Source organism: Lissotriton vulgaris, chromosome 11, assembly GCF_964263255.1.
Source record: "Lissotriton vulgaris chromosome 11, aLisVul1.2, whole genome shotgun sequence".
Taxonomy (NCBI): domain Eukaryota; kingdom Metazoa; phylum Chordata; class Amphibia; order Caudata; family Salamandridae; genus Lissotriton; species Lissotriton vulgaris.
In genome coordinates this window covers 116,807,058-116,831,010 of record NC_141699.1, presented here as the reverse complement: position 1 = coordinate 116,831,010, position 23,953 = coordinate 116,807,058, and the positions used below count along the sequence as shown (strand labels likewise).

The following is a 23,953-nucleotide window of genomic DNA, read 5'->3' as shown; positions in this document are numbered from 1 at the left end:
AGGCTTCCTCTACAACCGTGTGCCACTCCGGTTGGAGGAAGTATTGTGTGTTATCTGGACGAGTGGAAACAGATCACAAAGGACAGATGGGTGCTGGGTATCATTCAGAGCGGGTACCTTTTGAGATTCAAGAAGCCACCCCCTGTCATGCGTCCTCTAAAGATGGTACAGTGGAATATAAAGCGCTTACAACAGGAAGCGAACGTCCTTCTGAAGAAGGCCATAGAACTAGTTCCATCTCAGCAGAGAGGTCAAGGCCTGTACTCTCGATTCTTTCTCGTAAAGAAAAAAGGTCCAGTTACGGAGTTCAGACCCATTCTGGATTTGAGACGGTTGAACAAATTCATTCGGAAGGAGAGGTTTCGAATGCTGGCTCTAAACCAGATCTTCCCTCAATTACACCAGGGGGATTGGATGTGTTCCATCGATCTGAAAGATGCTTATTTTCATATTCCGGTATCCAGAAAACATCGCAAGTTTCTCAGGTTTCAAGTAGCGGCTCATCATTATCAGTACGCAGTGCTTCCTTTTGGCCTGAGATCAGCTCCCAGAACATTTTCAAAATGTATGGCGGTAGTGGCGGCTTGTCTTCGAAAGAGACGGATTTTCATATATCCGTACTTAGACGACTGGCTTCTGAAGAGTTCATCCCCATCGCTACTAGAAGAACATCTGTCGATATGCCTCCAACTCATGTTCAAGTTGGGTCTGCAAGTCAACTACAAGAAGTCCATAATGAACCCCACCCAGAAGATCCACTACCTGGGTGCTCAATTGGACACGGAAGAAAAAAACGTGTGTCCTTCGGAGGAGATGTGGTCATCCATCAAGGCGAAGTGTTTGCTTCTCCTTCAGTCTGCACGTCCAACAGTTCGGCGAGTGTCCTCTCTTCTTGGGTCCATGGCATAGTGCATTTTCATCGTGCCAAACGCACGTTTGCAGATGCGTCCTCTACAACAGTGTCTGGAAGATCAGTGGAAACAGAGGACGGGATGCTGGGAGGATCGAATTCATCTCCAACAGTCTGCAAGAGATTCCATCCGGTGGTGGAAGAAGAAGGCACACTTGATGAAGGGAGTTCCTTTTCATCAGGACCCACCAACGCAGACTCTGATCACAGATGCTTCTCTCCAAGGTTGGGGGGCACATATGGGCCCTCTGCAGGTACAAGGGCTATGGTCAGACTTCGAGAAAGGATATCACATCAATCTACTCGAACTCAGACCGGTCCATCTTGCTCAAGTCCCTGGCGCCGTCGCTACAGACTCGGTCCCTCCTGGTGCAAACAGACAATACAACTACAATGTATTACTTAAACAAGCAGGGGGGTACCCGATCCAGGACTCTGTCCATAGAAGCCCAGACCATCTGGCATTGGTTACTTGCACGAGACCTGTCCATAAGAGCAGTTCACCTACCAGGGAGTCTCAACTCGCAGGCGGACGACCTCAGCAGAGACTGGGTTCTCAACGAAGACTTCGCGCACAGCATTTTTCAGGATTGGCGAACACCAGACATCGATCTGTTCGCAGACGCAGCAAACGCAAAATGCCCCGTCTTCGCGTCCAGGTTCTACCAGAAAGGGTCTCAAGGGAATGCCTTTTTGATAGACTGGTGTCAAAACTTGCTGTACGCCTTTCCACCGACACCGTTGATACCAGCAGTGATCAATCGGCTGTACAAGACCCACTCCAGAATTATACTGATTTGCCCAGAATGGCCACGCCAGTGGTGGTTCCCAGATCTCCTCCAGTTGCCAAGAATGCCACACAGGAGATTACCTTGTCGCCCGGATCTTCTGTCCAAACAGGAGGGGCGAGTGTTCCATCCCAATCTACCCTCCCTGCGCTTGGCAGCATGGCTCCTGAAGTCATCCAGTACGGGCATTTACAGCTGAATCCGGAGTGTATGAACATCCTTAAGGAGGCAAAGCGGCCTTCTACCAGACAATCCTACGGATTTAAGTGGAAGCGCTTTTACCTTTGGTGTCAGAGTAAGGGTCTTGATCCTATTCATGGTCAAGAACAGGTGATCTTGCCTTATCTACTTTACCTTGCTGAATCTGGTTTGCAGTTTAGTTCCATCAAAGTCCATCTTGCTGCAATAACTGCTTATAGGAAATCGCCAAAACAGATATCTTTCTTTCAGATGCCTGTGGTGAAGGATTTTCTGGAAGGATTACGGAAGGTGTTTCCTCCAGTCAGGTCTCCTTCGCCACCTTGGGAGCTTAATGTGGTGTTGACTAAGTTAATGGGTCCCCCCTTTGAGCCCATACATAAAGCGTCTTTACAACACTTATCTTGGAAAGTAGCGTTCCTGGTGGCCATCTCTTCTGCTCGTAGGGTGAGCGAAATCCAGGCTCCGTGTTGTAATGAACCATACACAGTTTTTCATGGAAACAGAGTGGTACTCAGGACTCATCCTGCTTCCCTGCCTAAGGTGGTGTCGGATTTTCATATCAACCAATCCATAACATTGCCTACTTTCTTTCCAAACCCTTCGAGTCCGGCTGAACGGGCTCTACATTCATTAGATCTGAAAAGGGTTTTGAAATTTTATTTAGATAAAAGTCTTTGAGGCACACGGACCGTCTGTTTGTGAACTATGGTCCTACGAATACTTGTTTGGCAGCATCCAAGAGATCCATTTCTAGATGGATAGTGTCATGTATCTTACTGGCTTATCAGCTAGCCCACAAGTCGTTATCAGGTAGACCTAGGGCTCATTCTACGAGGGGGAAAGCTTCTACCACAGCTCTCCTTAGGAATGTGGCTATGTCAGAGATATGTAAAGCAGCTACTTGGCGTTCAGTGCATACGTTTACACGCCATTACTGTTTGGATTCTGATGCGCAGACTGATGCGCAAGTGGGACAAGCATCACTCAAATTTGTTTGCTACTTCTAGTTAAACACTGTGGTTATAAAGTGTGGCTATGCATTTATCTGTTCGGCCGCTCCTGGTGGGTATGAGCTTGCTACTCTATTCAGTGCTTATGACTATTAATGAGTATCCCCTGGAAGAGAAGGATTAGTCATTTACCTGTAATCCTAGTTCTCTTCCAGGGGTATACTCATTAAGTCATAAGCATCCTCCCGCCTCCCCGGGCGAGCAGTAGCATTGAGGTTTATCGTTCCAATATGTATTATAAAGGTTTTTAAGTGCAGATTCCTGCTACAGTTTACTGTACCGTTCAAAAGAACTGACCTAACTGTCACCTGTGGTGCATGATGGGAACAGAGTTCTCCTGGAGGCCTTAAAGGCAAAGTGTGCAGATTCTCTGGGGCCTTAAAGGCAGGGTGCCAGTCTGATTTTCTGTACAGACATTTTTTCATATGCAGCCTTTTAGGCTAATAACTGTTTACAACAGGTTCTTTGATGAAAATAAAAGGTTTTTCATGGTTATGAAATGCATTTTAGGCTCATGCCTGTTTATTGCATTTATATACAGCATATTTTCATGCTTCAGAACGTGTGTAAGGTTTGGTTTTATTAGCCTATGTATATATGTTAGGCTGCATATTATGGTATTATACATGTATATGTGTATTAGTTAGTACTATGCACTTTTGGATATATTTACACATATATATGTATATTGTTTGTGTTCCGGGTTCCCGCTCATGGGCGGAGATAATTCAGTGCTTATGACTATTAATGAGTATACCCCTGGAAGAGAACTAGGATTACAGGTAAGTAACTAATCCTTACCAGTATGCATCTGTTCTTGACGTGTAGAGCTGCAGAGTCTGACGCCCACCTGCCTCCCTGGGACCTGTTTCTGTTCCAGTTCTATCTTAATTAGATATACACGCATGGACATCCTTTTTTCTCTCTCTCCTAACTCCATAATTTCCCATCATGGCGAAAAACAATCTAAGGATGGAGTCGATGCCCATGCGCACTATCGTCCAAGGGAGGAGTCACCTATCTCGTGACTACAAAGACTTCTTCCAAGACAACATACAATCATCCAAGCCCAACACCAGGTGGCGATCTAATGCACAGTGTGAGACTTTGCAGCTCTACATGCCAAGAACAGATGCATACTGGTAAGTAGCATTTTCCATATGAGGCCCTTAACAACAGGTGTTGACTCTGCCAGGTTGTTGTGGACGCTTTAGTACTGTAAGGTAACCTTTCAAGAGTGTGAGGGAGAAGTCTTCAATAGTATAGAGGTGGATACCAACAGTTTCTGTATCCCTCTTACACCTCCTCAGTATTATTGACCACAGTAGACCCATCATTAACCTCACACTGCAGCATAGATCTGCCCCTAGAGGAAGAGCAGGGCAACAGGGGAAGGATTCCTCTTAATGACAATTTTCATTCTGGCTACCCCCTCCCCAATATGTCCCCGTAAACAAGTTAACCTAGGGGGAAAAAATCTCCAGACCACTCCAACATGGCGGAAAACAGACTAGTGGGTACTCAACCTAATTTGGTTTGGCCATACTCTGGCATTTCTTCAGATTCAGCCATTCACTCCGCTTACAAGCGGTGAAATATCTACATCTCTTATGTTTTTACGTCCTTTTGATGCTCCAAAGAGGGGCAGTAGAACCAGTTCCTGCACCCAAAGGGGGAAAGGGTTCTACTCCAGTATCGTTTTTGTACGGAAAGATTTCAGAAGATGGACTTTAGAACGCAACACCTACCTTAAACAGTCCATCGCATGGTCATATTGCAGGACCTCTGAACTTAAAAGATTGCATGGCCACTCTCTACCTACAAGTATCTGCGATTTACTATAGGCAGGATCCACTATCAATTCAAGGTCCTGCCATTCGGTCTGAAGTCCGCGCCAAGAATTTTCACCAAGTGTTAGGTTCCTTTTGCAGCCTCTCTGAGGAGGCAACATTAAGTCTGTCCCTTCCTGGACGACTGGCTGATCAAAGCTCCATCAATATCAGAAGCTGTCATCCACTGACACTTGCACTAGGCTGTTTGCCAGTTTAGGCCTTACCGTGAACAAAGAAACGTCGGTGTAAGACCCCTCAATGAACCTCACCTTTTTGGGGGCGATCTTGGGCCCATCTTTCAACAAAGCATTTCCATCACTTAAAAGACAGACAAAATTGATATCGCTAGCTCAGCAGATCCTTAGAAAAAAGTAACTTTCAGTTTGCCATTACAAGTCTCTCCTGGGAGCAATGTTATCTTGCATCCCTTTTATTCCATTTTTGTCTAAGAATGCGTCCTATTCAGGAAGAGCTAGATTTACAACGGTGTCAAGCGGAAGGTACTTTTGAGGATGTGATTACTAATACACCAGCATTTGTCCAGGCCATCTCTTGGTTGACAGAGCAAAAGAATTTCAATTCTTTTCTCGCCTCTCCTCTCACAATTACTACTGATGCCACCCTAGACGGATGGGGAGCTTTTCTGCCGGATCTCCAGGTCAGTGGCTTTTGGCAGCAGAAACATCTGCATCTCTACATCAATTTACTGGAGCTCAGAGCGGTATGTTTAGCTTTGCAAGCATTCCTACTGAAAATGAAGTATGCAGTTGTGTGAACAGAACATATCCATGATGCATTATCTCAAGAAGCAAGGAGGCACCAGATCTCACCGTCTCTCAGGAGGCACAGTGCATCTTGGAATGGGCTATCCTGAACATTCTCTTTAAGAGCAGTGCACCTTCCTGGAAATCATAACATGACTGCACACAGGCTTAAGACATCATGCCACAAATGAAAATTGCATCAGGGGATACCAGCCAACATCTTTCTCCATTGTGGCAAACAAAACCTTGATCTGTTTGTGGCTCCAGAGAACAAGAAATGCTGGTACTGCAGAAGTTGGCATCACCATCCGGGATCTTTGGGGGTGATCTGTGTTTTTGACTGCATGGTCAGGCACACTTGCCTACGCGTTTCTGCTGATTCCCGTCCTGCCAAGTTTACAGATATAGAAGACTGAACCATGCAGGATCATCCTCATAACCCCATCATGGCCGCGTCTGCATTGGTACATGGATATCCTACTTTCAGAGACAGCCCATCCTCTTGGATCCCATTCAATCTCTTTTGACTATGTCCCAGGGACAAGTACTACATCCGGATCCCATATTGCTTTGATTAGCAGCATGGCTCCTTAACACCTTGAGTTTGACCATCTAAACCTCCCATCCAAATGCAAGGAGATTCCCTCCAATGCTGTTCACAGAGAACTAACAAACATATAGAGATATCGAACGTGCATCCTTACTCTTCCTCACCTCATGAAACAGTTTTTACAACCTTATCGTGAAATCTGGATTAGCTCACACCTCCATTAAGGTCAATTCACCTGCAATATCTAGTATCTGATAGACTACTAGCTGCAGATTCCTTAACGTAGAATCATCCCCAGGCGCGAGACTGGATCCGGAAAACTTTTCTTTTCCCAGCATTTCTGCGCACCAGGGGGGCGGTACGGCGTGACTCCGCCCTAACGTCATCCACGGGCGTGACGTCAGCCTGTTTTAGCCTTTCCTTTCGCTACTGCGTAGTGACTTGAGGACCAGTGTGCGGATGCCTTCGAGCTTTAAAACGTGTTAGTTTTGTGCACGCCTGATGTCAGCGACGGACCCTCACCTCATTTGCATGTGCTGTTTGGGGGAAGATCACGGCTCCACTGACTGCGAGGCATGCCAACAGTTGAAGCCGAAGTCGCAGCGGGAACGCCAGATGAAGCTTCTCACGGCCCGCCTCTCCAGATCGGCGTCATCACCTCGATCAGCTTCTGCAGAAGGTTTTTGAAGTGGTAGTCATCGCAGTTGCCCTCATCCCTCTCCTGTCCAGCAAGAGCGTCGCTCCCCGGTTGGTAAGTGTTGCAATTTGTCCCGGAGGGCTGGTTTCCGGCCTGTTGGGGGCGTGGGCTCTCTGAGGGTTTTGCGGCACGTGTCATCCCCCTATCCACTGTTTCCCTGTGATGGGGCGTTGAAATCCCAGATGGAGGCATATGCGGTGGCTTTGCAGGCCTCGCTGGCTCCTCCTTCCCATCCTGGGACGTCAGTGGATCCCTTGCGCGGTGCGGGGTCTTCCGCAGCATCGCCGGCGCCGACTGGTTCGGCTCCAGGTTTGGAGGATGTGGTGCGGCCCTTCGGGGGTCCCTCCTTTGGACCACTGCGCCCTGGCTTCCCCGCAAACTCCTACGGGAGTCCCTGTGGTGTCGTAGGTCGGGTTGCATCCCCGAGCCCCTCTCAGCACTTTAACAAGGTGGTCCTGTCTAAGGCGACGCCGCGCCGGCAGCTGCTGGCCCTGGCGGCGCCACGGGGGTTGGTGGACCCCCCGCGTCCTGTCATGGGTCGAGGCTGGCAGGGTCTCCCTGTCACTTCCCAGGCCCTTCTCATCCCTCCCGCAGGCGGCTGCCTCGCCGGAGGTAGTCTGCCCTGGCGCCGCCATGGTGGTCGGCGGAGCCTCCTCGCCCACCTATGGGTCAAGGCTGGTGGGTCCACCCCCCGGGTGCTCCTCGTTCCTCCACGCAGGCGGCTGCCTCAGAGGTCGAGCCGGAGCTGTTCTGGCGCCGCCCCTCAGCCGCCTCGGGTCCGTTTCTGCCCCAGTCTCTGGCACAGTGTGATGTGGCGGAGGCCTGTACGGAGTCTCCGGTGCCGCTGGACGGTGACTGCGCCCTGCTCCAGGTTGTGGATTCTACGGCACCGGACAGGTGCCAGGTGTTGGATTTGCCTTCAGATGTTCCTTCTTCCCCGTCATCCTTGCCAGAGACGGGCTGCTGTGTCGTGGCTTTTTACCAGTGTCATCCTAGGCCAGCTCCTCACTGCGGCTGTGGTTTTCGCCAGAGGACCCACAGATCCCTCATTTATCTGTGCCTTTTTCCCCCTTCCGGACCTGGCCTTTCCCCACTCCGATTGGCTTAGGGGATGGCCGCCTTAGCTTGCAGCCGTCGCCGACAGAGGATCTGCTTGCTCCTCCACTGGGCTCCACGGAGGCAGGTGCGGCCTTCGCTTGCGCTGTTTCCACGGTTGTGGGAATTCAGCTCATGCGTGATCTGGCTGCTCATTTCTCAGTCTATCCTCTTTTGGAGGTTCTTCACCAGGGCTCTGGTGGGAAGGAGCTGCTGTTTTCTTTTGAAGGTTCGCTCTGTTCTTCTCTGATGGGAGCTTGGGGGTGCCCCGCCACGGGGGATCCGGTGCCCCAACACCTTCTGCACCGGCACCTACCAGGTCCGCATGACACAGTGTGCCTTTTCCTCCATCCCTCTGCCAGTGGGCTACTTTTGCGGACCGCCTTTCCCTCCCTGCCATTGCTCTTGTCTCCACCATCTTGGGAGGCCCGTTGGCTGGATTCTTGGGGCGCAATGTGTTTGCCTCGACCAGTGCGGCTCTGCGGGCCCTAAACACTTTGTGTTGGCAAGGGCCACCTCTTGCTTGTGGGACTCGGCGGAGTCCCTTGGATCTGCAGCTTCTCAGGAGGGTGCTAGTGTGGACTTACGGCACCATGCGTGGGATGGCCGGGAGCTGGCGGCGTTTATACTTCGTTCTACCCTGGACATCTCAGAGGTGCTTGGTCGTGCCATGGCGTCTTCGGTTGCCCTTCGCTGCCATGCTTGGCTCCAAGACAGTGTGTTTCCGTAGAATGTTCGGGAACGGCTGATGAATCTTCCCTTCGATGGCACTCTTCTGTTCCACGCGCCGGCAGACTTGGCCATCCAAAGGTTCCTGGTGGGGCTTCGGGCTCTTCTTTATCCCCTCTTTATCCCCTCTTTATCCCCTCTTTATCCCCTCTTTATCCCCTCTTTTTCCCCTCTTTTTCCCCTCTTTATCCCCTCTTTATCCCCTCTTTATCCCCTCTTTTTCTCCCCTTTTTCCTCTCTTTTTCTCCCCTTTTTCTCCTTCTGCGTGGCTTGCATTAGCCAAGGCCTGTTTGCTTCAATCAAGTTGCCGACACCGCCATCAGCTAGAGCCTTCGTGGGACAGCTCGTGATCGACTCCTGGACCTCTTCGTGTCCTCGTGGCTGCAGAGAGAAGCAACACCTCATCACCTGTTTGCACCCGACTTTGCCTGGTGCCAATCTGGTTCCACTGTGGTCACTGGTCAGTGACTTTGAACATTGTCCCCTCTGCTTTCAGGTCTTCACCACTTCAGATCCACCCTTGGATCCACCGGAACTCTTGATCGAGCTGCCTGCAGCATCTTCAGCTCCAAGCACCATTGACCTGCGTGACGAAACCCAACACTACTTCGCACCTGTGCACCCGCTTTCTGTGGGTGAGGTAACTCAGCAACGCCAGTGTTCCCACACTGGCACACACCTCTAGTGTATGTCTAAAGTTTCATCTTTCTAGATCACTCGGAAGGTTCCTTAAACACTAACTTTATAACTTTTACGCACCATTGACATTGCATTGGTGCAAGCCACGCTTTAAACGCTGCACCCGAATCCCGCGGGCTATTCCCGACTTCAGCATTGCTAGTCCCGACTGTTCCCAGCGATTCCCTAGGCCCTAGGCCTAACCACTGTTCGATTGGTATCTCTTATACTACTTTCTTAATATATGGTTTGAGTGGCCACCCGCCCTCATCCATAATTGTGCAACATTCATATGTTATACTGTGCTTTTGATTTAACGCTTGTGCCCCTTTGCTCATAAAGAGTACTGGGGATTATTTTGAGTAATAAATACATATGTTTTTATAATATATACTTGTGTGGGGTACTTTCATTTGATATTACAGGATTGTGATTGGTAAAACAGCTCGCTTAACACGACCTCTTGAGTTAAGCCTTTAAGGCTGCTTAGTCCATGCTACCATTAGGATAGCTTGTCTAATAAGGTTGACTTACAACCAGACACCATAAGGGTTGTTTGGACTGATACAAGGTGGTTCCAGAACATCATATATCAGGCCAACTTCTCACAGGCAGGGTTCATGAAGGACAAGCCTCAAAGGCTTGCCGCCTTTGTGTGCTACCTCAGCCATTTGCTGCTTCCAGTAACTGTCCTCCACCGGTTCTAACCCACACTTTGGGCTGGAGAATCAGTGAGGTGAGGCAGGGAGGTGTGCCCACCGTTTCCTACCCCACCCCTCCAGTGGGGAGGCGAGGTGAAACACAACTCTGTTCCGCCATCTTGCAGATGGGGGAACCCACCCAACCAGAGGCATATTCCTTCCTACCCACCCCAAGCTAGGGTCCCATTGTGGCCCAACCGACTGTGTCCCTGCATCCCAAATTACCTCCTCAACTGGTGGTCACCTCCAGAATATTTTCGTCCCTGAGCCTTCAGTGTATGTTGCAACTGGAGATTCTCGATAGAAATCAAAAGGGCACCCAACGCTGAAACAGCACCCTGCACCCAGCTGCCCCGGTGCCTCTGCGGGGGTACTTTGGGTGCTAACTCTGATCCCCCTTTGCTCTGCGCCCACCAGGAGCTTTCCTCCCACAACCTTGTGGCCTGCTCGTGAGCCCCCTATTCCCAATTGGGTAACTTTGGGCCTCAGCACTCTGCACCCTTCTGCCTTAGTGCCGCTGAGGATGTTCGGAGACTGCAACCTCGACCCTGGGGAAACCTTGGTTCAAAACTGAGAAAAATAACTCCCACAAATAAGTACTTACCTGCTAAACCGTTAACTTAATTTCCTTCCCTAGGATTGCATTGACTGCTTTTCCTTAAAATATTTAAGTGTGGAGTTGGTTTGTTTGAAACATTGAAAGCTGCAAATGTACGAAGTGAATTAACTTTTGTGTAGGAAATGTTGGTGTGATGTCTAGGCATATCACACTTATTAGCAAAAGTAACTTTAAAGGTAATCTAAAATAACATGCACAGTAATCTGTAAAGTAACTAAAGTAATTTCGAACTGTCAACTTCACTGTAATTAAACCAACTGCATTAGAACCTTCATTCAACTGTAAATCACTGCATGCGATTTTGCAAAGTATTTCACTTGCCTGCACCAGGCTTGGCTTGGTTCTGGAAATGAAAAAAGTTCTAGAAACAAATTGGTCTGAGTGTGACATCATTTCTTGCCTGTGTGTACAGCAAATGCTTAACTCTACCCTGTAAAGCCTTACTGCTTGCCCAAACTACCACAAAGAGTAAGGTGCTATCTATTTTTACCTCTGCTACCTTTGGGGTTCCACTGGACTCTAAAATTTGGCATATACAGAGCCAGCTTCCTGCAGTACACTATCATAAATAGATTTTTGAAAGGCCTTCTACATTTGTTTCCCCATTTTATTATGCCTCAGTGGGACCTTAATTTGGTCCTCACATTCTTGATGTGTGCTCCTTTGGAGCCTCTTAACAATTGCTCCCTCTGGCTGCTCATGATTAAAAAGGCCTTCCTCGTGGCAATAACATCTGCCCGAGGGTGAGTGAGCTGCAGGCTATATCTTCCAAGCCCCCATTCTTTTCAGTGTATCCCGGCAAACTGTTGCCCAACACTAGGGCCGCTTTCCTGACTAAAGTGGTAACACTATTTTGTGTGGGATAATCTGTCAAATTGCCCACCTTCTACACTTTTCAACCTCTCTAAGGAAAAGGAGCAACTCTACTGGACCCTAAAAGAGCATTGTCATTCTATCTTGCCTGCACACGAGCGTTCCGGGTGGGCTAAAATCTCTTCGTGTGGTATGGTTGGGGCAAAGAAAGGTCGGGGCAGTGTGCAGAAATGGACCACCTTTGGTCATTTTCTGCATCAAGATCTGCTATTTATTGGCAAAGAAGCTTCCTGAAGGCTTACGGGCTCATTCCACCAGAGCCAAAGCTGCAGCCACTGCGTTAGCTCGTGGAGTCCCAGTCCTTGACATCGGCCATGCAGCAATGTGGGCTTCCCTGCATAGGTATATCAAGCATTACTGCCTGGACAGTCTGGTCAGCTGGGATGGGCATTTTGCCTCTTAGGTCCTACAGGACTACGTTGTTTAAATTTGTCCGGAGACCCACCAAAGTATCTTTGGGTGTCTATTCAAAGGTAAGGAAGCTGCGGCTAGAAGTCTCCCAGATAAAGGTTACTTACCTTTGGTAACACCTTATCTGGTGGGCACAATATCTAGCTGCAGATTCCTCACCAACCCACCCACCCTCCCCGCTCTTTGGACAGATTTCTAGGGTCAAGGATGATCCCTTTTGAAGCTCTAGTTTGGGCACACCAGTGTCGATGCACGTCATGGCTCTGCATTTCTGGCATGGAAAGTCGTGTAAAGTAACTGGCGTCAACGCACCAAGGTGGTGCCTATGCAGGTGAAGCAGACATCAGTTCGGACATGGCTGATGCTGCCATGCAGAGCCAGTCAACGCCACCTACCAGAATGCAGGGGTACTTCACATGAAAAATCTTGTAGAACCAGTGACACCTGGGGAAATTGAAAGGTAAGGAATCTGCAGCTAGATAGTGTCTTTACCAGATAAGGTGTTACTGAAAAGTGTCTTGTTTTTCAAGTTTGCCTGATATTCCAATGAGTTTAAGCAACGGCTCCCAAACCCAACACATTTGATTAAGGCTGAAGGTCTCTGGTTAATGTAATTTTTTTAGGTATGGTAGGAGAAAGTGTTATCACTATTATGACATGGAGGGTTTTGATTCTGCATTGGGTGTATTGTGAATGGACAAATTCAGTTTGGTCTTGTGATGTTTACATAATACATTTTTACAGCGGAGGATGGGCAGCACATGTACCTTCATCCAGTAAATGTTCGTTGCTTGGTCCGTGAGTATGGAAGCTTGGAAAAATGTCCAGAGAAGATCACTGCTGCAGTGGTGGAAATAGATGGATTTTCTATGTCGGAGGTTAGTAATGTCAAGAATAATCTTGAATATTCCACTGTTTATAAGTGGGCTTTCTGTTCTGCCATTTGATGCTTTGTCATGTATTCAACAGTGTTTGATGCTTTAAAAAAACATTGGTTTGTAGTTGGAGGGCAAAAGGTATGCTTTGTGCAGTTAGCTCATTGCAGCCTTATGGATGGGATGGTAAATGTTCTCATAGTGCATTTACTGTTAATCATGATCTATAATCTCAAATGGGATCCTAGAACACTGTGCTAGAAATGTTTTTTTTGGCTTTAAAATAGCTTTACCCATTCTTTAAGATGGCCATATTGAGTTTTCACAAGGTATTAGCCTCTTACAGTGCTCCATAGTTTGAAAAAGCAAGCTTGAAAGGGAATAGGCGGATACGCTCTATACACTTTAAGGCATTAAACTTTAACCTCTGCAGTCCCGGGGGTCACAGCTAGGCAGTCTGTTTCTCCACCTTAGATTGGATTCGTGAACACTTCTCTGCCCATCTATTCCTCTATAAAAAGCTCCCTTTTGTCAAATAACTACCATTCAAACTTGTCGAGTGTAACTTTTGTCTATTGTTTGAATTGTATTGCACTTTAATTTCTTTTTTTTGTCTAACCCACAATAGCTTTTGTGAAGTTCCATTAAGTAGCAATACATCTTTTTTCCAGGGGCTCTTCCATGCTAGCTTGTCTTATTCCATTGCCATAGGAGTCCCTTCTGCCTTAAGACCTCTGATATCTTGTAAAAACAGTACATCAGACTGAACAGTTAAAAGCTGCTTCGTTTGATGATAGATGGGGCTTTGACCAAAGAGAAGCCTACAGGGAGTTACTGCCTTCACATTCATGTTGTGCAAGATGGGCATTATTCAAACAGCAGCAGCTACTTAGCAAATATCATTGAGGCTGCTAAGATAAAAATCTTTACAATGTGATCCATCAGCAGACAGTCATGCACTGAAATTCAAAATGCTCACGCTTAAACAAGTCCTGTCTGCACTGGGCGCCGAAGAAATTATTTGAATTGAAATATACTCATTTTCACATCACTGTCCTGCTCACCTTGGGCAAGCACACTTTTAGTGTGCAGTGCTCCCCTTTAGCCTTACCAGTATTCCCTCAGGCGTTCACAAAGTGATGGGAGTGGTTGGAGCTCATTTGCAGAGTTTAAGGGTTCCATTCTCTTCCTGCCTCAGCTTGTTCCTGGCAGTTGTCTCCCACCTCCAGACTTCAGCGAACCACCTGCACTTACTGGGGTTCATGATCAATGTGCTGAAGTCACACCTGAGTCCCTCCTAGATGATCCCTTTCATCAGAGCTGTTCTGGATATAGTGTGGTCCACTTGAAGCTGAGTAGGAATGGTTTCTCAGACTATATTAAATTGCTGATATAAGTTCTAAAGCTGTTTGAGGTGTAACCTCTGGAACAGCACGGGCTGGCCTGGAACAATAGCAGTTTCTGTGTGTATAAATCCAAATGCCTGGCCATGCTTTCCATCTAAATGGCTACATGCTGGTCAATTAAAGTTCAAAGGTTTTTTCAAATTTCTATTTCATTCCTGCCATTCGATTGGGCCTCCATGTATGGTAGGTTTTTTGAGTAACAGGATTTTGCTTGTGATAACGATTTTTTCAATGTTAAATGTAGTAAATGTTCCCATAATGGGAAACTAGGATTATAAGTAACTTCCTTCTTTGCTGAACACTGGAAAATACTTGGTCTGCATGAAGGGCTTTACAATAATTTCATACTTGAATACAGAATCTTTCAAATTGGGTTTGGAAGGTGTAGGGTTTAGATGCTGGGTTCCAGCATGCCTTAATTGAAGAAATGTGAGCACTTTCAGTAGGAACCAGATTAATCAGGAATGTGTTTTTCTACTCTCCCACAGGAAGTAAGACGGCGTCACAGGTACCTCTGTCACTTGCCTCTAACATGCGAGTTTAGCATCTGCGAGCTAGACTTAAAGCCACCCTCTGTGTCCAAAGAGACTCTTGCACTCTTCTCAGGTTAGTATTTACTTTATTAAAATTCAGTAATGTTTGCCTGGCATTATTCTGCATCCAATCAAATTCATCATATATTGGTCATTGAAATGTTTAAAGTTGCATGGATGTATATTTATCCAACAGTATGGTTTAACTTATCTATATAAATAAAAATGTAAATATTGGTTTGTTCAAAATCGTAAATCTCCGAAAGTTCTTCACCGATTGCGTTGACACAATGTTGGATTCGCATACGCGCGTGTTTTTATATACGCAACGTTGGATTCGAATACGCGCGTCAAATAGGCACGTGTTTTTAATCGAAAGCCCGAACAGACATAAAAATGTCCGTGTTAGTTTGTTCAAAATCTTAAATCTCCGAAAGTTCTTCACCAATTGCTTTGAAATTTTGACACAACGTTGTATTCGATTGAGCGCGTGTTTATGTATACACAACGTTGGATTCGAATATGCGCATGTCCAATACGCGCATGTTTTTAATCAAAAGGCCGAACAGACCCTATTGATTGGGTTGCTGCGCAACAACTACAATGGACGCATAGAGGTAATAGTCTACATATATTCGGATGGAAAGTTAGTGTTAGGATGGCAGACCGGGAAGTGGGTGGAGGGAGGGGGGAGGAGTTGGTTCACTTTGCAACATTAGCGCGTGTTTATATATATATATACACAGCGCTAAATTCGAATAAGCCCGTGTACAAATACGCGCATGTTTTTAAACGAAAGGCTGAACAGACTATTTGATTGCCGCGCAACAACTACAAGGGATGCATACAGACAATAGTCACAAAAACATTGTATACCCACAAGCATTGTGAAATTAAACCTATTAGAAAAATGCGCTTACTCTTTTCTTTCTCTTCCATTTAACCAGACTGAGCCACAGCAACACGTGGCCGGGTACAGCTAATATTACTTAAAAAAGCTTCTATGAGATAATTAGTAATGGCCTCTAGCTGTGGCCCCCCTCATAACAATGTATGTATTTGTGCGAACTTGATGTATTTCTGATGGGTACTGCTAACTGCTGATTCCTTACATTGTGAATATCCTCCAGGTGCCAGACTGGATTCAGATTTTTCTCAGCAAATCCCTTGCATGCCTGTAGGTGGTCGTGTTCTGCACTTTACCAACCCTGAAATTCTTAGGGCCTCTTATAACCACCTCTGTGATTTGCCATTGCTTCCTTTCTTTCAACACCTTCTGACTTTGATTCGGAGTTTGCTGTTTGAAATATTGACAGTGCATTGCTGTACTCTTTTCTGCTTGTGATGAGGCTTGTGTGATGGTGCGTGTGGTGCCCAGGAGTAGCTATTTGAAAATATTGCACATATGGAGAATGTGAAAACTGGAGCAGCTGACTGAGTTGACCTGTACTGTTATGTTTAACTATACACCCAGGATGAGTCCCAGATATCTGATATGGTTGGTTAATGTGGGTCCAAATTCTGCTGGCCACCCATGTAGAGTTCTTGCTTCTGAAGATCAGCAATTCGGTCTTGTCTGAGTTTAGTTTCAGCCAGATCTCATCTAGTCTGCTACTTTTATCATGCAGTTGCAGAAGTTGGTTATGGTGGTGGTGAACTTGTCTGCCAGAGAAAGTATGAGTTGGGTGTCATCGGCGTGAGATGCCATAATACCATGGGATCTGCTGATGGTGAGCAGTGTCATGTAAATTTTAAACAGGGTTGGGCTGCGTGCACCCTGGGGGATGCTGCAGATTGGATCCTTGGATTCAGATGTGTAGGGTGGTAGTCTGGCTAGCTGTGTTCTACCTGTAAGCAGGAGGCCTGACCTTGGATGCCTGTTTTGCAGTCGACTGACAAGAGTATGGTTGGAGACTGTATTCAGGGTAGTGGTCGGGAAGGATAAGAGCTAAAGTTTCTCGACTGTCCAGTATTGTGCAGATGTCGTCTGTCTGCAATGAGTGCTGTTTCTGTGCGGTGGTTGCTTTGGTAGGCTGTGAGAGCAGAGATTGGTCAGAAGTTACTCTGCTCACTGGGATCTGTTTTTTGAGGAGGGCGTTGACTGTAGAATATTTATATTTTTTATATATTTTAAGTTTATAAAGCTCCCCGAATCACCCTATCAGGGTATCTCCGCGCTAAGACTGCCATAATCAACCAAGGAGGGTCAATCAAAACAGTGTAGTTTTCAGCAACTTTCTGAACGCCAGGTAGTCCATACATTGAAGCAAGTGGATGGGGAGTTGATTCCAGTAGCGTGGAGCAAGATGGTAAAAGGCTTTGCCGCCTAAATGTTTTTTTGGTTTTTTTTTGAAGCGTGGGATTTGGAGCAGGGCTTCAGCTCCAGAATGAAGGGGCATAGAAGGCATATAACTGAATTTGTCGTTTAGGTAGCTGATGCCGAAGTTAATCTATTTATAAGCAATACAACAGATCTTAAATTTGATACTCTTCCACACTGGCAACAAGTGCATTAAAAAAAAAATGTAAACCATTTTTATTGAGAAAATAAAAGGTACAAGGCAATGATAAAGCAATACTTTTTGCGAGCAGAACTACCCTTGGAGCTCAGACCTCATCTAAGTGGATTCCCTGCATCAGAGGACGCCGCAGCGGAAAGCGTGCAATACCTCGCTGGACCCGCTTCGCGGGTCCCGCATCGCTTTGTCAGCCAGAGGCGGCTGGTTGTTTGGGAGTGTTTCAGAGGAGGCGCGGGCAGGTGAGAGCGTCGGCGGGGCTGCGAGCACACAGGCAGGGACTCCAGTGTCCAGGAGCCCCTGCGCGCCCATTTCACCACACCTGGGCTGCTCTCCCCGCTTGCCACGCCCCCGCCTAACGGAGTAGCCTTCTTCAACTGTTCTTTGGGACTTTAAGCGAGCAGAACTACCCTTGGAGCTCAGACCTCATCTAAGTGGATTCCCTGCATCAGAGGACGCCGCAGCGGAAAGCGTGCAATACCTCGCCGGACCCGCTTCGCGGGTCCCGCAGCGCTTTGTCAGCTAGAGGCGGCTGGTTGTTTGGGAGTGTTTCAGAGGAGGCGCGGGCAGGTGAGAGCGTCGGCGGGGCTGTGAGCACACAGGCAGGGACTCCAGTGTCCAGGAGCCCCTGCGTGCCCATTTCACCACACCTGGGCTGCTCTCCCCGCTGGCCACACCCCCCCCTGTCCATCAACCTATTAGCTAGTAGCATCTGTCTTTAAAGGCGTCCACTGCCTCCGCTTTGCGGGAGCGTGCCGGGAGAAGCCCGGGACAAGGGCGGGACCGTCTGTGGCCGTCAGGGGCCGAAGGAGGCCGGGCTGGGCCTGGTCTCTAACTCTTATACAGTAACAGTGTGTTATCCTTCCTCTGTTACATATCCTTTGTGCATGCTGTCCGAGGGACTAGTCTCCTGTGGCCATCTTTTGTCCTATGGTGAATGTCTTGTTCTAACCCTCCTAGTGTGCGTTCCTCTTTTCAGGGGCCCCTTGATAAATATTTCGACAAGGTCACTAAGGAGATTGACAAAGAACTTCTTCTAGCTGACAAACGGGCTGATCGTCGTCGTTCCATTGAACTCCTAAAACAAACTTTGTTGACCTCTCAGCCTGCATTTAACAATTCCCAAGATTTGGCAGTACAAGGGAAAATGATTATTGATTTGGACGTAACAAGCACTGACCAAATTCCAAGTATTTTTCGTGTTCCTAATAGTTCTCCTGTCTGCTCCCCTACGAATAGCGAGGGTCGTCATAATAGCCCTAATCTTGTTCAGAGTAGCTATATTGACTTTACCGATCATGTTGAGCAGATCGCAGCCCCAGAGTTACATTCAACCCTTACTAATCACTCGTGTTTAAGTGAATCTCAGGGAAGGAATTCACTGACCCATTCTCATGTTTCTGAATCTAAATCCTCTAGTAATGTACGAGCTGTCTGCCCTCCACCCAGGAAGCAAAGGAAAAAGGGGGGCTTAAAAGAAAAAGTATAGTTCAACAAACTTGTCCCCCCACCCAAACCACGCAGCTAACAGATTTTTCGGTACTTCCTGTAATTGAGGTTCCCGTTGGGTCTCCCCATCCACCTACGCCCTCAGTGGATACCGCTACTGGGTTTAACAAGGAGTGTTTTGATCTTTGAGAAACTCCTGAAATCCTACATGCTACCCATCCTGGAACGTGTAAGGTTATTAGGTGAAAAGATGGATCAACTATTACTCACTGGGTTTCCACCTTTACCAACGAGTTTGGTAGGCCAGCCGGCCCCTCAACCAAAGCCCAGTGTTACTGCTGCTCCCTCAAACACAACCTGGAGTCTCCAGTAACAATACGACACTTAGTAAACCTAAAACACAGCAAGGGCCAACCGCTCCTAAAAGTGCTTCCAACACTGTTAAAGATAAGCCGAGTGTACCAAGTACCAAGTCACAGGCTGTGGGAAGTAAGGCTTCCAACACTGTTAAAGATAAGCCGAGCGTACCAAATTCCAAGCCACCGGCTGTGGGAAGTAAGGCAACCCACAACACAGGAGTAGCCAAGTCGGTCAATCCCACCTCTAGACCCATTCTAAATCGTAGGAACACGGTAGATCTTCCACCTGACTCAGCTAATTTTGTTATCATTATGACGGGTGTGCCTCCTCTTCTTAATGGTAATAGGGAAAGCAATGACAATCTAAAAAATAAGGTCATCTTTTGGTTGAAGACTAACAGACCACTTCCGGCCCATCTTAATGGTGATATTATTTCTGTTGGTAGATGTAAGTGGGTAGGTCCCCGCCCAAAAGATATTGAGGGAGATATTGTGATTATTAACTTCAGGGATCACAGGGTAGTGTCCCATCTCACCGACTGGTTTGTGGGAAACTACGATGGTGGTATTTCCACGAGGAATCTAAGTTATTTCTACCCTGAGTCACAGGTTAATCCACAAGGTCAATCACAAGGACATTCACGCCTGATAAGTAAACCATACCCCCTCAAATGGACCAACTTCAACCATAGATTTAATGGGCCCCAGATCAACCCTGAAGCCATGTATCAAGCTTATTCACAGTCAGCATACAATAGTTCTACTTATACACCATCCAGGGCTAACTATAATGTATACCCCAGTTCTTGGGTTATCCCGCACCACATGTTTTTCCTAACCCCCGGCAACAGTTTAGCCACCCTTCAAATTTCAACAACCCTGGCAAATTCATTCAGCAGAACGAGTTTTGGAACATCCCTCTGAGGAATTTGTACGAGCCCCTTTCAGACCTGAATCTTATTGATTGACAAACTACCTTTACAAGGGCTGATGTGGGCAGTCTGGAATTCCCATGGAATGAAGATTCTAAATCTAAACTGAATGATTTGTGCAAAGCTTTAGACCCCAGGGGCCATCCTGCTCAAAATGTAACTATAACTTCTATCGAATTGTATGGGTCTAGGGATTCATCAGTGGTGCAAGAACCCGTAGAACCAGTAACTGCAAACTTAGAGTTTGGAACCCCAGCAGTAGGCACTTTGGGTGAGCTTTCTGGCTCTGGTATATCTGACGAACTAGGTGACAGTGCTGTTATAATGGGAGCTGCTAGTATGCAGACAGTTGCTATCCCAATTGAAAATGTTGAGTGTTCTCTCGATAAGGGGATATCTAATGCTCTAACAAGTGCCCATGGTACTATTCTAGGTAGCTGGAACATTGCAGGTCTGGAGTCTAGATTGTCTATACCGGATTGGGTTAGCTTCATTCGCAAAGGGGATGTTTGGTCATTCCAAGAGACCTGGTCACTTCAACCACTGTTTCTCACTGGCTACTTGTCCTTTAGCAAATTGGCTGTTAAGGGACAAAAAGGTCGTGCTATGGGGGGCCTGACGGTGTGGGTTAGGCAGAAAGCGGGCATCATAGTTGAAGAAGTCTATATTGACAGTCCGGACATACTACTTGTTAGCATCAAATCCACAAGTGGCTTGGATATTTTGGTGGTTAATATTTATGCCAGGGGTATTCAGGGAGGTAAGCTCTCCATCCCTCATCATCCTTGACGATTACTTAAGTACAGCCTCAGATTCAGGGCTAAAGGTGGTAATGGGTGATCTTAACTCATGCTTTGAACTTCTGAGCCAGGATGACTGTTCTTTTGTGGAGCCTGAAGACCAGGCCTGGGGGATCCCACAATTGGATCTAGTCCCGATCAAAAGGTGGTCTCAGGTGGCTATTTTTATTAAAGGTATGTGTTTGGATCATGTCCTGCGTGCCCTCAACGGTAGAACAACCTCTGATAGGTTAGGCAAGGATACTTTTAGTAATGGTAGACATAGTAGTAGAATAGACTATGTCTTACTGGATGTTAAATTGTGGCACATGTTGGTGGACATGGAGGTAACATCTCGCCCTGAAAGTGATCACGATCCCCTAGTGGTAGTATTAAGGGACACCAGTTTCTCAGGCCAAGATAATCATGCTCCCAATGTCGTTCAGGACAACGTTACTCTCACTAATGACACTAGAATAGTGCGGATCCTGAAGCCTGTAAAACTATAAGAGCTGTAGTTTCCGATTCCCTGGATAACATTTCCAAATGTGAATCTCAGGAGGCTATAAACACTATGATCACTGATACACATACTCTTATGTTTGGGTCCCTAAAGAAACTTTTCATTAAATCCCTCACTAGGAGGGGGAAGGGGGTATACAAAAAGGTTAAATTGGTTCGATGATGAGTGTCGTCGAACCCATGCTGAATTGTTTAAGGCTCTCAAACTGAAGGATTTGAGCCGTATAAGGGATTGTAGGAAGGCTTTTAAAGCAGCGAAGCATAGAGCCAGGGTGAAATGGGATGAAGAGAGGTGGTCCGCACTGGCGGATGCAGGTAGCTCCAAGAATTTCCAGCAGTTTTGGCATCTACTTAGATGGGGCTTGTCTCAGGATGATCGGCCGAGCCCTTCTTCGGTGGGTGAACAACAGTGGGTTAGTTATTTTGGGAACCAATTCAAGGGTCCGGATTGTTCTCTGGGTAACATCTGCTGGCCATTACCAGCAGTCCCTCTAGTGTTTACCTCTATAGAAATGAAATCTGTCTTGAACTCTATCCCGAGAGGGAAGGCTCCTGGACCAGATTGCATCCCAGCCGACCTTTTCCACCAGGATCAAGATCTATGGGTTCCATATCTGGTACAGTTGGTTAACGCTCTGGCATCAGGTGCCAGAGTTCCTGATTCTTGGGCTGGGGCGGAAATACTGCCTATATATAAGAAAGGTGATAGGTCGATTCCTTCTAACCATCGGCCTATCAGCCTAATAGATGCAGTACAAAAAATTATAGCCCGCCTTGTCCTTGTTAGGATTCAAGATTGGATAGATTCTGAAAATATTCTGACTCCATTACAGGCTGGATTTAGGTCTCATGTTAGCACTTTAGACCAGGCCTATCGTTTTATGTTACTCTTTTGGAAGACGGTCTTTTTAGGCAAAGGCACCCTTTATGCTGCATTTGTAGACTTTAGGTCTGCTTTTGACCTCGTACCTAGGGCTGGTTTATGGAAGAGCCTCTTAGATATGGGCATGCCAACTCCTATTGTCAATTTGTTAATTAGTTTACATAGGAATACCTATGCCCAGGTGCGTTGGGGCAAACCCGGGGAAGTGACAGACAGGTTCTCCGTGGTAAAAGGCGTTAGGCAAGGCTGTGTTTTAGCCCCTACCCTTTTTTCCCTATATATTAATAGGGTTGTAAATTACTTTACTAATCACCCCACAGATGCTCCTTCATTAGCAGGGATGAAAATACCTCTACTCATGTTCGCTGACGATACCCTTTTAATATCTAAAACCAGACAGGGTCTCCAGCGGGCCCTCTCTAGGTTTGAGTTATTCTGTCACGAACATGAGTTAGAGGTAAACGTTTCTAAGACCAAATTTATGGTCTTAAGATGCCACAATCAAACCTCCGCGAGGGTCACAATGGGGGGTTTGCCCCTTGAACAATTGTAGTTGTTCACTTATTTAGGAGTTACATTCAGCGACTCCCTAAGCTGGACCCCACAGATTAAGCTTATGGCTTTGAAACATCTCCAGATTGGAGGTGCGCTGATTAAAGAGCACAAAAGATCCTATACTCGGCCCATCTAGCCACTTATTAAAATCTACGGATCCAAGGTTCTTCCCTCTGTTCTTTATGGGGCGGAACTTTGGGGGTATAGCAACTTGGACCCTCTGAGATTAGCCCAAAACAAATTTCTCAGGGTAGCCACAGAGTTGCCACAGTCCACCCCAAGGATCCCACTTATGTACGATCTAGGGTGTCTTCCGGTTGAAGAGCAGGCTAGATTTCGCCCACTGGCATTCTGGAGGCGCCTATGGACGACGCCGGAGCTTAACATGTATGCAAAGGCCTGTCTTGATGTTAGAAACATCCCTGGTTCATCGAATATAAGTTGGTTTAGAGATCTTAAATTGTCACTTTTTGCTCTAGGGTTAAGTAATCTTTGGGTGGCCCCTGATTCGGCGGTCTTTCCCACAAAGAAAACATTAAAAGCATTGTATTGGGACTGGGTGACCACAAACCGTCATCAGAGATTGCCTGCTAACAACCTTTCTAGTAAGTTAATTGAATACAAAGATGCCTCTAAGTTTGAAAAATATTGGGACTTAATTACTAAACCAATGGACCGTAAGCTGTTCCATCAACTAAGATGTGGTACGCTGCCTTTAAGGGTATTTACCAACAAATGGTGTTCAAGGGGGTCAGAATGTTGTCCTCTTTGTCAAGTTTTGAGCGAAAGTGTTGATCACTTCTTGTTTGTCTGCCCACTTTATGCAGCTCCAAGGTCCAAATGGCTCGGCCCAGTCTGTAGATCCCTGGGTACTTGCTCAGCTATTGAGGCTAGCAGACTCTTAAGAACCAATCTAACCCCTCTTATTGTTACTGGTGTGGCTAAATTCCTCGGATGGGCGTGGGTGATTAGAACTAGTTATATAAAAAACAACCAGTGCTAGGATTGCCTTTGTACATTTAAATAGTAACTTTTAACTGCTGATCTTGATCTTCCTGGTTTTTATATTGTATTTTAATCTATTATGTACCCATTATAAGAATGTCTTTATCAACTGATTTAATATCTTTTTAATGCCATAATGAAATAATGTTTTGTACCCATTATATGTATGTCAGTTACAACTGTTTTATATGAACTTATTTCATTGTGTATATTATGTATGTACGTCTTTTAAGATGAAATAATCGAATAAAGACTTCTTAAATGGAGAATGGATAAAGCAA

At 46.6% G+C, this 23,953-nt stretch overlaps 1 protein-coding gene across 1 annotated transcript in view; it reads left to right on the top strand.

Moving 5' to 3' along the window:
* RNF10 (ring finger protein 10) overlaps positions 1-23,953 on the top strand; it is a 427,291-nt gene that overhangs the window by 162,752 nt on the left and 240,586 nt on the right. The window contains exons 10-11 of the mRNA XM_086942862.1: positions 12,603-12,736; positions 14,628-14,745. Of these exons, the coding sequence (XP_086798988.1) occupies positions 12,603-12,736; positions 14,628-14,745 (252 nt within the window). The remainder of the gene's footprint in view (positions 1-12,602; positions 12,737-14,627; positions 14,746-23,953) is intronic.